General features: G+C 43.3%; 1 protein-coding gene across 3 annotated transcripts in view; it reads left to right on the plus strand.

Moving 5' to 3' along the window:
* fam13a (family with sequence similarity 13 member A) overlaps nt 1-16559 on the plus strand; it is a 259712-nt gene that overhangs the window by 176586 nt on the left and 66567 nt on the right. For all 3 annotated transcript variants that reach the window (XM_084319360.1, XM_084319361.1, XM_084319362.1), the window contains exons 10-12: nt 5676-5717; nt 6615-6794; nt 7635-7884. In XM_084319360.1, the coding sequence (XP_084175486.1) occupies nt 5676-5717; nt 6615-6794; nt 7635-7884 (472 nt within the window). The remainder of the gene's footprint in view (nt 1-5675; nt 5718-6614; nt 6795-7634; nt 7885-16559) is intronic.

Consider the following 16559-nt stretch of genomic DNA (forward strand, 5'->3'; position numbering starts at 1 on the left):
ATATATATATATATATATATATATATACATTCACATTAGCTGCATATATATACATTCACATTAGCTGCATGTGAGCATCACAGCTGTAAACACTTTTTGTAAAAGTATTTTAAGAGACTTGTGTCAGTCTCAAATGGGATGAACTCGGTGCACCAGACTGGGCGAAGTGCTGCCAAACACTCAGTTAACCTTTCCTGCTCTTCATATGTCTCTGGCCACACATTACATAAGGATCATCTTACCCCCCCATTGGTGCATAAAACTGCTCATAGCCTTTGGGAGCAGTTGTCAGTCACCAGGCAATTACCCCCCCCCCCCCCCCCCCCCCCCCCCCCCCAGGCCTATCGTGTGTCCGCAGCTTTTGAGGTGTTAATGATTCTTACCCCTTGATATTTGTCTGACTTTGGTGTCGACATTAGTGAGTTATGGAACCATGTTCCTGTTATTGTTGTTGTTGTTGTCATAACCTATTGCCTTTGGTGCCAGGTGCTTTTTATGGATACTGCTCGGTTAATGTTTCACATAGCAATTGTTTTCCACATAGCGCTTCATTGCACTCTAAGAAAGTTTCGGGTTGGGCCTTAACTTAGAACAATAAAAAGGACATGCACCCGTTTATGATATGATTTTCATCAAGTCATCAAAATGATCATCTGATAAAAGGATAAAATGTGCTCGTCTTTGAGCCCATCTGATTGGATAGTTCTAGGGATGCTCGATATTGGCTTTTTTACCGATACCGATATACCGATATTGTCCAACTCTTCATTTCCGATACCGATATCAACCGATACCGATATGTATGCAGGTTTCCCCCCCTAAAAAACGGAATAATTTCAGGTAATTAACATTACATATCTCTTGTCGTGGAATTAACACAACATTATGCATACTTTTGACAATAAAAAAAATCTGAATATGTTCTTACTTGCTTGCCTGGGTAAATAAAGGTTAAATAAATATAAATAAGAAAACCGATACCGATCATTTCCGATATCACATTTTAAGGCCAATATCGGCCGATAATATCGGTAGGCCGATAATATCGGACATCCCTAGACAGTTCCTCATAGTCATCATCGTGTTTACATGTACAGTATGAGACCCATGACACACACAACCCACTCACCTTCGCGTGGTGTATGATAACTCCAATCATTATCTCCACTCATATCATCGCTGCCATCCTCAGCCTCATCCAATCTGTGCTATTACTGTCAACAATGGTGTTTATGGAGGAATTCTCAGGTCACCCCTGTAGATGTTGAAATGACCACACTCTGTAGAAAGGTGCCTGCTATGCTATCATTTGATCCATGCAGATGATTTCCAGGACTCGTGACTCGACTTGGACTTGAGCACTGATGACTCGGACTTGGACTTGGACTCGAGCATTGACTGCATTCGGACTCGGAAGGTGCAGATGAGGACTTGGACTTGTTCATTGATAAATAGTTATTTATATTAAAAAAAATATTTTTATAGGATATTGATGGCTAGTGCATTTGTTTGGCTATTGTGTCACAAGGTAAATAAACTCCCTTTGAAATGGTGACCGCTGTGTCATTTATATTTAATGTAGACTTTTTTTTTTATTTGTATGTCAGCTCTTTGACTGCCAGAGTGGAGTGGACTCAACCTTGATGACTTGGACTCGGACTAGGGTAATGGGGACTTAACTCTGACTCGACTTGGGCTCTTCTTTGGTGACTCGGACTTGGAATCGAACACAGTGGGGACTCTCGACTCGGACTCCAGATTTAGTGACTTGACTACAACACTGGATCCATGTTATACTCTATGCCCTGAGGCTTTGACTTTGTATTACAGAGATACAATTAAAATTGTCATAAAAAAATATAATAAATACAAATAATAATAATAATAATAATAATAATAATAATAATAATAATAATAATAATAATAATAATAATAATAATAATAATAATAATAATAATAATAATAGCTTGAATACATGTTTGTTTATTTATTATTGTGTGTGTGAATGGCTTGGAGTATGTTTAGCTTAGTTTCATTAAGATTTCCATTAGCTGACACAGCAGTGACGGGTTAACTAGTCCCTCTCCCTTTGAACTCCAAAAACACTGTGCAATACACTCACATAAACAGAAGATAAATACACTGAAACCACTTGATGTGTAATGATGTACAACATTGTTGAACGGCAAATGATATATGCATTTATATTGAGACAAAGTACTATTTTCTGATGCCGTTCAATAACAGTGAGGGTTTGGAGGTGTGAGGCAGTAAAACGTCACTGTAATGACCATCCAATCTAAATTCACTGTCATCACCATCCAATCTAAATTCACTGTCATCACCTTCCAATCTAAATTCACTGTCATCACCATCCAATCTAAATTCACTGTCATCACTATCCAATCTAAATACACTGTCGTCACCATCCAATCTAAATTCACTAGAGATGTTCCGATACCATTTTTTCCTTCCCGATCCGATTCCGATACCTAAGCTTTGGGTATCGGCCGATACCGATACTGATCCGATACCAGTGCATACATAAAAGAAATTTTATAAATTATAAAACTTTTTTTTATTTTTATTTTATACAGCTACTGTTTTATATATACTGTTTTTTAGTAATAACTATAAAGTAATGGTATTTATTCAACAACAGGTGATTGTATAGATTAGTATTAGTATCAGTAATTGAAAACTATCTCAATGAGTTCACCCACGGAAAGGTTGTTGGCACATTAGTTCCACACGGACATTATTCGTTGCTGCACTTGCTTCCACACGGCTCCGCTGTTGTGATTTTTGCACAATAAATATTCAACATTCTCTTTTGAGACTCCGCCTCAGACTCTTATCATTTGGTACTAAAAGCTAAACATTGTCACCGATATGGCTGTCCGCAACATGTCATTAATTGTGTACGCGAGGTGGTCGATCAGTGACGACGTTAACGTGAGCTAGGTTAGCTAGCATGAGCTACCGGTAGATGGAAAGACTGTAACGTTACTGGTGAAAATGTGAAATGAATACTCCTTTGCCAACTTTCTGTACTTTGCTTGCAGGTCTGCAGCCATTATTGCTGGATTATGAATAGCCCCAACTTTAGCCAAGGTAACGTTAAAGCTAAAACTTTAACGTTAGTTAACGCTAGCTTTCTGAGCCCCCTCCTCTACTCCCTGTACACACATGACTGAGTGGCACAGCGGAACAACAACACAATCATCAAATTTGCTGATGACACAGTAGTGGTGGGCCTGATCTCTGCCAACGACGAGAGGGCCTACCTGGAAGAGGTAGAGAATCTGTCACAGTGGTGTCAGGAGAACTGCCTCTCCCTGAACGTCAGCAAAACAAAAGAGATGATTGTGGACTTCAGGAGGTCGGGGGTCAAGGACTACAGCCCCCTCAGCATCGACGGGGCACCGGTTGAGAGAGTGAACAGTTTCAAGTACCTCGGAGCCCACATATCCGAGGACTTGACATGGACCACACACATTGACAGTGTTGTGAAGAAGGCACGACAATGCCTCTACTTCCTCAGGCGCCTAAGGAAGTTCCAAGTCTGTCAGAAGATCCTTAGGAACTTCTACTCATGTAAAATAGAGAGCATCCTGACTGGCAACATCACCTCCTGGTTTGGGAATAGCACTGCACAAGACCGTAGCAGACTACAAAGAGTGACACGTTCAGCCGAACGCACAATTGGAGGGGGGCTTCCCACCCTCCAGAACATTTACAACAAGCGGTGCAGGGGGAAGGCTAATAGAATCATCAAGGACTCCAGCCACCCGAACAACTGCCTCTTTGAACTGCTGCGGTCAGGCAAGCGATACCGGAGTCTTAAGGCGAGCACAGAAAGACTCAGAAGAAGCTTCTATCCCCAGGCCATCAGGCTGCTAAACGAACAATAAACACTATGCAACAACCATCAAATGCACACAGCACACACACCCACACACTCATTTAAACAAACAACACACTGCAGCACCCACTCTCCACACTTTAGATCACACAAACACACTTTATATTTATTGATAAAGGATTTGCACTACAACTTGTACACCTACTGTAAATTGTACCTAAATTGCACCTCATCCCATTTCTGCCTTGCACTATATAGTATTGTATATTAGTACACTGCATAGTATTGTATATTATATGGTAACTCAGTTACGTCTATTCTGCATTGAACATTGTACATATGTCTATACTGAACACTGTGACCTCATTTTTTTACTTCTAATTTACATGCTATACTATGTTATTTTATTTCATACTTATCTTGTCTTGCACAGTCTCTGGAGCGTAACAGTAAGAAGCATTTTGTATAAAAGTATTCTGTACTTCTGTATGACAACTATTAAAGAAACTTGAAACTTGAACTTTCGGTTAGCTGTTCAATGCTAATAACACCACCAAGCGAACCCATCAGAGCTCCCCGTCAACACCGCTCTGTCGGGAGGATGGCATTTAAGAAAGTATCTGCTGTTAAAATGACAAACAGCATTGACACTTTAATTCATGTCGGTTAAAAACACGTTTGTTTTATAATGCTCACTCAGCAGACCGCAGTGTTGTTGATAAATTACGTCATATGGTATCGGAGCGCAGAATTAGAGGGTACTCGCCGATACCGATACCAGCATTTTAGGCAGTATCGGCGGCATTTCCGATACTGGTATCGGAACAACTCTAAAATTCACTGTCATCACCATCGCATATAAATTCACTGTCATGACCATCGCATATAAATTCACTGTCATCACCATCGAGGCAAAATTCACTGTCATGACCATTGCATGTAAATTCACTGTCATGACCATTGCATGTAAATTCACTGTCATGACCATCACATGTAAATTCACTGTCATGACCATCGCATGTAAATTCACTGTCATGACCATCGCATGTAAATTCACTGTCATGACCATCGCATGTAAATTCACTGTCATGCCCATCACATGTAAATTCACTGTCATGACCATCACATGTAAATTCACTGTCATGACCATTACATGTAAATTCACTGTCATGAGTCATGACCATCGCATGTAAATTCTCTGCTGAGACTGTACTCTCCCACTTGGCACTGTGAAAGTTGGCACTGCCAATGGGCACATCACCAGCACTCTTAGGAAAGTACATACACACAAATGTACCGATACATGCACACACACACACACACACACACACACACACACACACACACAGTGACCTTTCATTTTTGCGTCTCTTTGTTCCTACACTTAAATTTACTACTGTCTGTGTGTGTGTGTGTGTGTGTGTGTGTGTGTAAGAGAGAATGAGTGATTGAGAGAGAGGGAGGATAGAGCGAGAGACGTGGAGAGATAGATAGGCTATATATAGGCTATACTGGATAGAGTGAGAGAGAGAGATAGGGAGAACGAGAACTCCACGTCAGACTTACTGGTAGTCATGGGAGCCAGCCACTTTCTTCCCTGAGGGCCTGCTTATAGGAAGAATACTGCTGAAGTGTACACGCTCACACACACACACATTGCCCTTGATCGCTAAGGGTCAGCTACAGAGCCCTTGGCTGTTTTCAGCGTTGCTCGGTGACCTATTGAGACCACCTGCCTCTGCAATATTAACACACTTTATCTCTCTCTCTCTCTCTCTCTCTCTCTCTCTCTCTCCATCCATCCCTCTAGTAATCACATCTCCCCTGTCCACTGCAGACCAGATGTGGTGAAGTAAGTGGAAAGTCTTCTTGTGGGTTTTAACTCTATGCATGGGTGGCATTCGTGGAATCCATGTGACGTAGTCATGTATTTCATATGGTCCTGTATTACACACAGCATACAGTATTTCATATGGTCCTGTATTACACAGCATACAGTATTTCATATGGTCCTGCATTACACAGCATACAGTATTTCATATGGTCCTGCATTACACAGCATACAGTATTTCATATGGTCCTGCATTACACAGCATACAGTATTTCATATGGTCCTGTATTACACAGCATACAGTATTTCATATGGTCCTGCATTACACAGCATACAGTATTTCATATGGTCCTGCATCACACAGCATACAGTATTTCATATGGTCCTGTATTACACAGTATTTCATATGGTCCTGCATTACATACATAGCGTACAGTATTTATGGTCCTGTATTACACAGCATACAGTATGTCATATGGTCCTACATTACATAGTGTACAGTATTTCATATGGTCCTGTATTACACAGTATACAGTATGTCATATGGTCCTACATTACATAGTGTACAGTATTTCATATGGTCCTGTATTACACAGCATACAGTATGTCATATGGTCCTACATTACATAGCGTACAGTATTTATGGTCCTGTATTACACAGCATACAGTATGTCATATGGTCCTACATTACATAGTGTACAGTATTTCATATGGTCCTGTATTACAGAGTATTTCATATGGTCCTACATTACATAGCGTACAGTATTTCATATTATACAATATTTATCATCTCCCCCTCCTTCATTTCTCTATGATATCCTTTTCTGCTCCCTCTCTCCTCTTCTCTTTTCCATCTCCTCTATTTTCTCTTTCTTCTCTCTCCCTCTCTCTCTCTCTCTCTCCCTCTCTCTCTCTCAGTTTCTTGGACAAGACCATCAGGTCCACGGTGGTGCAGCATCTCTTCGAGGTGAACCCTGTGGAGGAGTGCCAGTTGACCCCATGCCCCCCGTCTCCGGCACCGCCCCCCACGGCGCGGCAGAGACGCAGACAGAAGAGGGAGCAGCCAGAGGAGGTCCTGGGACAGTCGGACAGGAGCAGGTACAGGGATGGGTCCGTGTCACCAGGGGAGTTGGTTATACACCCCCCCCCCCCCCCCCAAATCAGATCTCACGTAAGATCTTGTCCCCAAGGACTGTGTCACCTGAGCTGATTTCCGCTGGTTTGTCAAGGTTTGTTTGAACCCTAACCTGGCTGGTGTTTGGGCCACACCCCCTCTACCCACTGGGCTTACACAGGATAACTGGAGGCCTCGTGTTCCGGGTGACGGTAGAGACTTTAAATAATAATTTTATTCAGATTATTGATTGAAGAAGTGTGCTTTTGGTAGACGGAGGGACATTGGGCGGGTTCCAGCTGTCCTGACTGTGGTGTGAAGTGAACTTGGTAGATGTGCGTTTTGGCTTCTTTGCCCCTTCCTGACTGTAAAGAAGCCACCCAACTCCTCGTCCAATCCTCGACTACTGCGTCGCACTGTAGAGTCACAACGATTAGGAGTCCCACCACCGTACCGTGGCGACACCGCGGCTAATCTGTGTTGATGACTGAGACCCGGTGGAGAGTGGGAGAGCGGTGACCAACATGGATTAGAAGGGCACACTAGGCCAGCCGCGGCAGAAAAACAGCAGCTCCCCAAACACAGTTCACGGTAAACAGAATTAAGCGGCAAAGCTAAACAGCACCTTAGCCGCTCAAGAAAGTATAAGTAAATAAGGTGTGGGAATGACCTTACTATTTGGTTTTCCCCTCACCACGTTGAGGGAGAGAGAGAGTGTGTGAGAGAGAGAGGGAGGGAGAGAGCGAGACAGAGATAGGAAAGGAAAGGAAGGAGAGTGTCTGATTTCCTTTTTTCCTTTTTTCCCCTTTCCCCTCTGAAAACAGCGCCTTGTCCCTCAGGGGAGACGACGTCAACAAGGAGAACATCCCGGCGTCCGGCGCGAGCGCGGAGGTTAGCGTGGCCAGCGTCAGCGCCGTTAGCCTCGGGGAGGAAGAGCGAGGAAGAGGAGGGAGAGTGGCGGAGCGGGGAGGCCAAAGCAGCAGGCGCCTCACCACCGAACGCACGCCGAAACCCAGGAAGTGGAAACACGGCCCGACACTGCTCCAGCTGACCGACAACCAGGATGCCCACGTGGTGAGTCATCATCTCACTGTCTTTGTTGTTGTGTCTTTGTCTCTCTCTCGGTCTCTTGCATCTCGGTGTCCTGCAGGTTCTCTGTCACTGCGTGTCTCTAGGGGGCAAAAAAAAGTACATACAGTAACAGTATCACCATATTGAGAGGGACTTCTATCAATATCGATGATATACATCACAACGTCTGGTTTTTAGCGGGATGGGAGATCGCATGTAAGATAATCCAGTCGGTCACTTCATCATATTGGACTGCATGGTAAATGGGAAGATATGGTCCGCTGTCAAAACTGAATTTTTACATTTACATTCTCACATATTTCAGAATTTCTTTTGGTGTGAAAATGTACTTGGACATCACATGTATCACAATTATGTTTACTGTATATAGAAAAAACACGTTGCAGATGGACAATAAATGATACATATCAGCCCAGCCCTAGATACATATCTCCTCATATCCCTCTCTAGTTTCTCTCCTCATGTCTCTACATCCATCTCTAGATCAATAAATGTGGGGTTTTCTCCAAAAAGCCACGACAAGAACATAATTTTTCTAAAAGTCCCAGTCCAACTTGTTTATGTGGGTCTGCAGTGCACACCCATCTGTACTGCACACTCATCAATTCTCCACAGTGAGCGCGTTTTGTTTGAGGGCTGTTTGGCCTTTTATAGGTTCAACAAGCATAGTCCACATTCATGGAATTGCTCTCCTGAAGTGGCTCGGTGTTGCAGGGATTTTGTGAATGCATGAGTGACTGAAACAGTACATTTTTTATTTACATTTTTACGTAAAGAAAAGTTAAGGGATCCTTACAACCGCACAGGGAACAAAATATTATCATACCTGGTATCTGTATAATGAAAACATAATAGAAACACTATATCGAGTAAATGTGAAAATTAAACTGATCTTTGGTGGTTGTTTGTTTGCTCATTGTGGTGGTGGTGTTTTTAGTTTATATTTTTTAAATTTTCCTTCATATTTAAACAGATAATTTCCAAACACAATATTTGCTGGTATTTTTTTCCTACTCCACTACCGCATGTTTCTTTTGGCTCACAACCCCCCGGATGTCCTTATTCCAAAGATGACTCACTCTGCGTAATTGGTGGCAGCGGTGTTTCACCAGAAGCGCTAAGTGAAGCCAGCAGCAGCAGCGGCGGCGGCAGCAGTGAGGAGGACACTATAGATGACGGGAACATTGGCATCAAAACAGTAGTCAGTGTGTCCACAGGCCAAGCTAATGGTTCCCAGCTTCCCCTCACACACACACACACACACGCCCGAGTGGCACGCAGTGGTAAACAGCAGCGCGCTAACCGCTAACCTCCCTCCCCGACTGGGAGGCCTGCCGATTGCAGGGGAGGGTAATGAGGGTACAATTAGCCGTAGCTTTTATCCACTGAAGAATGAATGCGGATGAAGAGTCGTTTCGCCCGCGACCATGCTGTCGCCATGTGGTGCGCCGAGTTCTCCGAAAACTGTTGTTGTTTTAGAGCATACTGTACATTCTGTCTTGTTTACACGCTGCCTGGGAGGGAACAGCTTAACCCTTTCACAACCACACTACAGAAGGTTAACCTTTCGCTACCAACAGTGTGTGTGTGTGTGTGCATGCGTGGACTAGCTGAGAACATGGCATTTAGAAGCTCACTCTCCATCTCATCCTATAGGAGCAGCGTGTTCCGACAGTCGCGCACGTTATCGGGTTACAGGGCCTCGCGCCAACGTGCACACCGACACGGAAAGTGTGAGAACCTACTTAAGGGAAGGAAAGTTAAGGGGAAATCCAAGTTCCCAAAAACAAAAAACTCAATGTAACGCCACTAGGAATAAACTATCATGGTGGCTGCGTTTCGGAGCGCAGGGCCCTTCGTCACCTTAGTCACCTCCGGAGGCCCCTGGCTTTCCCAGCGGGACCCCTCTATTCACACACCGACAGGCCCCCTCCGACATGACATCCCCAGGTTAACCGTCTGTAGTGTGGTAGTGAAAGGTTAACCTTCTGTAGTGTGGTTGTGAAAGGGTTAACCCTTTGTCGTGTGGCAGTGAAAAGGTTAACCGTCTGTATTGTCGCAGTGAAAGGGTTAACCCTTTGGTAGTGTGGTAGTGAACAGCTTAACCCAAGTCCCCATATTCTCTGGGATTTCATTGGCTGGAGAATACAGTACTTCCTTATAGACTGTTTCACTGGAATTCTGTTGATTGTTTGGACCCAAGTGTGTTTCCTGTCAACTATTGCATTAGGAAACAATGCAACAGGAAATACACTTGGTTCCATTTAGATTGTTATTGTTGTCACTTTGAAGCCGTCTCTAGGCTTTGGCGCTCTTGAAGGGGCACCCAGAATTGTGAGAATGGGTTTAGGCAGAGCCCAATAGCTACACAGGAGAAGAGAGAATGGAGCGTTTTAGGGTGTTTTAATTGTATTTCCCCAAGCAGACAGAGTTACATCAGGAAATGTGCAACAGACAGGTATTGTGAATGTTTCTTGGGGGGTGAGGACAGGTGCACTCCCAGTGCAGCTGTGGGCAGAAGACACAGGTCTGTGTCGTGGAAGAGAGAGCAGGAGACTCCTTGTGCAGCACGAGATGTCCAGGCAGGGGGGTGCACTGGAGCGGAGGTCCTGGGCACACAGAGAAACAAGGTTAGAGCAAGGAATAATAACACGAGCAGGTTAGCAAGGTTTTAGGTTGAGTCGTCGTACCTAGGTAGTTAGTTTAACACTACGGCGAGGTCTGGTCAGGATCTGCAGGTAGATGTACCGTCTTGCTGATCAGGGGATGAGGTACAGCCGTGTTGATTGAAGAGATTGGCAGCGTGTGAATCAGGGGATGAGGTACAGCCGTGTTGATTGAAGAGCTTGGCAGCGTGTGAATCCGGGGAAGGGGTGCTGCCCATATATGGGTGTGAGGCTTCCGTTGTGAATGAGGGAGAGGAGGAGGAGGAGTGAAGAAGGCTCTCGCCGTGATTATGACAAGAATTCATTCAATCATTCAATCTTGGTAAATGGACTGCATTTATATAGTGCTTTTATCCAAAGTGCTTTATAACTTATGCCTCACATTCACCCATTCACTCACACATTCACACACCGACGGCGGAGGCGACCATGCAAGGTGCCAACCTGCTCATCGGGAGCAGTTAGGGGTTAAGTGTCTTGCTCAAGGACACTTCAACGCACTGCCGGGAGGAGCTGGAATCGAACTAGGATCCTTCAGATTACCAGACGACCGCTCTACCACTGTCACCACTTTATTTATACTTGATCAATACACTGAGTAATTAAACTCATTTACAGTGTCGTCAAGTCATTAGATTCATAAATGCCATTACGCTAGTGCGTTAATAAACACAGAAACATCAGACAATCGGAACAGTTAACACTTTCAATGCCCAAAACGTGATAAGACGTTTTATCAGCCTGAATGCCCACAACGACAATTATCGGTTTTTTATTAGCGATCTGAATTCATATTTCATCAACCGAGTCTCCCGTTGGTATGCAGCCCCTGTAGGAGCTCAGATGTGAAAAAATGCCCCCTATCGTCTCCCAGATGGTAATGCACCCTTTTGGAATGGACTCAATGAAAATGGATGAGAAAAGAAAAATCCGGAATCCACATTTGACTTCTCAGGCATGTAACCCGAGCCGATCGGATTCATTGTGGAGCCTTAGAACAGCGTGGAATACATATGTACAGTACTGTATGTAGCGTTGGATCAATAAAAGCGATCGATTTTTGAAATGGCGATCAGGAATTGGAATGATTTTTTTGGAGAACATTTGATCTGAGGTAAGGAATCTATTTTACAAGTCTTGGGATAATCAGAGTTGTATTCGCTGAGATCTCAGCGTTTGCCCTATGTGTGATCTGTCTGTGTGTGCGCGATCGCTTTGAGGAAATCAGAGAATCGATTTTTCAGATCACCTATATAGCGTGCATACGTACACATATACTATCGATAATCTAGCGTTTATTTGAAAGCGATTCATAAATAGGCCGAAAAATAACAACGTTTTTGTGTATTCTAGAATATTCCAGAAAAGGGCGATTATCATGGAATATTTATATTTTCCTTGAAAACGAGGGCTTTTCAAAATGCTATCAAACGGAAATGAACCGATAAAAAAACAATCCGCTTCGACAATGTTGACTAGAAAACTTGTCATTGATAAGCGACAGGCAGATTAGACACAAGAGGAGTTAGTTATCACAGGCTGCAGAACGCAGGAAGAGCTGTCAAGCTGCTCATGTTACACGTTGCGCGTTTTGATTACGTCATAACAACACTTTAGGTTATCAACGTTACGCAACCCTGTTCTTTGACATTCGGTGATATATTTTCGGTGCTAAAACCCTTTCGGCCAAAAGCCGAAAGAGCCTTTTTAGCCATTTTCGGCCAATAATTATCGGCGGCCGAATATTCGGTGCAACCCTAGTTATTAGCGCTAACATTGAAGTGGATGGTGGGCATTCAAGCGGTAAATCAAGATTAAGCTTGGGCTCTGAAAGTGTTAAGAGCATGTTTCAAAAACGAAAACAGAGGTAACAATTTAAAAACAATTACAGTGCATATTGTGGTGACCTGATTGGTCATCACGGTTCTAAACCGACCCTAGAGCAGGGGTCACCAACCAGTCATATGAAGGGCTACCAGTTTGATACACTCTTCTGGAATAACAAATGTACTCAGTTTGACTTTAGTTATATATTATTATCAATGATAAATGATACTCATCTTTGTGAAGACACTGATCACGTTAATGAATTCTCACTATAATTATCAACAAGGTGGGAAACAGGATATCCCAAACTTGGAAGTAGATTTTGATTGGGATGAAGTCTCATCAACAGATTAATCTTAATTTTATTCATAGGATTTACCTGACTCCTAGACGTTTGCACCTAATGGGGCTCAGACAAGACTCTCGATGCTCCTTGTGTTTAAACGGTGCTCTTGGTACATTTATGCATATGTATTGGGAATGCCCTCCTGTTAAGATATTCTGGGAAGAAGTAACCACTCAATGATCAGAATTTTTATCTCTGACCATACCTGTACTGCCTTCTGTATTGTTGTTGAATGATGTTTCTCAGTTATCAACCTCTGTACATGTAAAGAGACTAATTGTGTCCGGTCTTACGGCTGCCAAAAAGTTGATAGCATCACGCTGGATTCAACCGGATAAAATGTGCCGGAAGGTATGGGTTCTTACCTATCTCGATGTGATTTAACTAGAGATATCTACCGCACAAATTTTAGGTGTTAATGAAGCCAGCATAGCAATCTGGTTAGATGTGGTGGAGAAGATAAAGGGTAGCATATGAACTTGTAATCCCTGATGTTAAACGGAATAGTGGATGTATAGTCCAAAAGGGGGTCCTGAGGGGGGGGGGGTGGAGGGGGAGGGAAGGGGAAGGAAAGAGTAAGGAAGAGCGAGCAAGAGCATTATGTATTGTATTGTATTTATTATTTTTATGTCTTTTAATCTACATTTATTTTGATTTAATTACTGGACTGTCATTATTGCTATTATTATGTCGATCATTGTCCTGTGATTTATCATAGATTTCTACTATTAATGTATTGTTTGTCTAGTTTTATGTTAAAAAATGGAAAATAAAAAACATTTGTTAAAAAAAAAACAAGGTGGGAAACAGATAATATCAATATTCAACACTTTATACACCCAGGCTTGCCGTGTGGTCCTTGGGGGCTACCTGGTGCCCGTGGGCACCGTGTTGGTGATCCCTGCCCTAGAGTGTCTCGTTTCAGAGTTTCCTGCAGGGTGTTCAGGGTGCATCAAATTTGCTGATGACACAGTAGTGGTGGGCCTGATCTCTGCCAACGACGAAAGGGCCTACCTGGAAGAGGTAGAGAACCTGTCACAGTGGTGTCAGGAGAACTGCCTCTCCCTGAACGTCAGCAAAACAAAAGAGATGATTGTGGACTTCAGGAGGTCGGGGGTCAAGGACTACAGCCCCCTCAGCATCGACGGGGCACCAGTTGAGAGAGTGAACAGTTTCAAGTACCTCGGAGCCCACATATCCGAGGACTTGACATGGACCACACACATTGACAGTGTTGTGAAGAAGGCACGACAACGCCTCTACTTCCTCAGGCGCCTAAGGAAGTTCCAAGTCAGTCAGAAGATCCTTAGGAACTTCTACTCATGTACAATAGAGAGCATCCTGACCGGCAACATCACCTCCTGGTTTGGGAATAGCACTGCACAAGACCGTAGCAGACTACAAAGAGTGACACGTTCAGCCGAACGCACAATTAGAGGGGGGCTTCCCACCCTCCAGAACATTTACAACAAGCGGTGCAAGGGGAAGGCTAAGAGAATTATTAAGGACTCGAGCCACCCGAACAACTGCCTCTTTGAACTGCTGCCGTCAGGCAAGCGATACCGGAGTCTTATGGCGAGCACAGAAAGACTCAGAAGGAGCTTCTATCCCCAGGCCATCAGGCTGCTAAACGAACAATAATCGCCAAACGAACAATAATCACTATGCAACAACCATCAAATGCACACAGCACACACACCCACACGCACACACTCACTCAAACAAACAACACACTGCAGCACCCACTCTCCACACTTTAGATCACACAAACACACTTACACTTTATATTTATTGATAAAGGATTTGCACTACAACTCGTACACCTACTGTGAATTGTACCTAAACTGCACCTCGTCCATTTATGCCTTGCACTATATAGTATTGTATATTAGTACACTGCACAGTATTGTATATTGTATGGTAACTACGTCTACGAACATTGTACATATGTCTAAACTGAACACTGTGACCTCTTTTTTTTCTTCTAATTTTTACTATGTTTTATTTCATACTTATCTTGTCATGCACAGTCTCTGGAGCGCAACAGTAAGAAGCATTTTGTACAAAAGTATTCTGTACTTCTGTATGACAACTATTAAAGAAACTTGAAACTTGAAACTTGTTCCATGTAGGGGCAAAGAAGCCAAAACGCAGATCTACCAAGTTCACTTCACACCAGTCAGGACAGCTGAAACCCGCCCAATGTCCCATCAACTAAAAGCACACTTCTTCAAATCAATATCTGAATAATAATAACTAATAACTAATAAAATAAAATGTAAGTCTATACTACGATCTACTATGTACTATTCTACTATGCCTTTACTACTGCCTACTATGCTAATATGTCTATACTACTATTTATTCAGAGTGTAGCACTCAAGTTTGACTGAGCTGCGAAAGGTGTACCCTCCCTGCTGACTTGTTGTACACAATTTGTAAGTAAAAAAAGAAAAAGGAAAAAAAACACTTGGTAATAAAAGCACTTGTACTTATAGCCTACCTTCAAATGTAATAAATCACACCTAGTAGCCCATAAATAGACCAAGGAGACCTCTAGTCTACAGTGAGTGTGTAAAGGGTCAAAGTCACAGTGAGGACACACTGTGAAGCCAAGAAAAGTGTGTGTGTGTGTGTGTGTGTGTGTGTGTGTGTGCGTGCGCGTGTGTGCACGCGTGAGTATGTATGCAAGTTGGATAATTATTTACACATACACAGTTGACTCATAAACCATCTTGAGTTAATGTTACGCTCGGCTGTGTGTGTCAAGCAATCCTATCAATGGAAATAGATGTGTGATTTCACACTAAAGAAATTAGTCCCTACCAAGAACCCTCTAACCCTCCCTCCACACCCTCCACGCCCCCACCAAGCCCCACCGCGCCTTCACATGAGAGCCAGGAGGCCCCAGACGCCCTGACACACACACATCTTTATATATATATGGTGGTGGGCACTGCTGGCAGAACATGATGGGGTTTCTCATGACAGCAGGGCCTCTGGGCTGTCATGTCGGAGGGGGCCTGTCGGTGTGTGAACAGAGGGGTCCCGCTGGGAAAGCCAGGGTGACTAGGTGACGAAGGGGCCTGCACTCCGAACCGCAGCCACCGTCCGCCATGAGAGTTTATTACTGGTGGAGTTACATTTCGGTTTCTTTTTTGTTTTCGGAACTTGGATTTCCCCTTAACACTATGGGTGCCGGCCAGAAATCCGGAAAATGACTGTGGATTGCCAGCGCTATTTGTCTATGAAGAAATGTCCCTTCTTTGCAGGGCTATAACTTTTTAAATTCTATTGCTACATTGCCATTATTAGGGCCCATTCAAAGTCCTATATGTATTGTTCATTGTGTAGCAACGTTAAACTTTTTCATTCACATATTCATAGTAAAGTATGGTCTAATGTATAAGTATGTTTTCATCTCTTTCTGCAGCTTTCTCCAGAACGTGATATATAGCCCCAAATGCATTATATTGATGATGAAATACAGTTTGATGGCAATCGGGGCGATATAAAAAATTTCAATTGGACGTACTTCTAGAATGATCTACGTATGATCTGATGATGACCGGATGGGCGGGGGATCGTTTATAATTCCGTGGGCAGCGTTATATCATTCATCTAGTGTGGGTGATATGTTCATCATAACAGTTTATATGGAATACGATCAAAAATAACGCTGAATCTTACCGTATCCTCCTCGCGCCGTTGGGCGATGGATGAGCGTGGAACAGTCATTTACCTATTATGGTATGTAGAAATATCGGGTCCATTTCCAGCTTGTATAATAGTATATATGTCCAAATCATGTTGTTTAT

Source organism: Notolepis coatsorum (assembly GCF_963971535.1).
Source record: "Notolepis coatsorum genome assembly, chromosome: 7".
NCBI classification, from domain to species: domain Eukaryota; kingdom Metazoa; phylum Chordata; class Actinopteri; order Aulopiformes; family Paralepididae; genus Notolepis; species Notolepis coatsorum.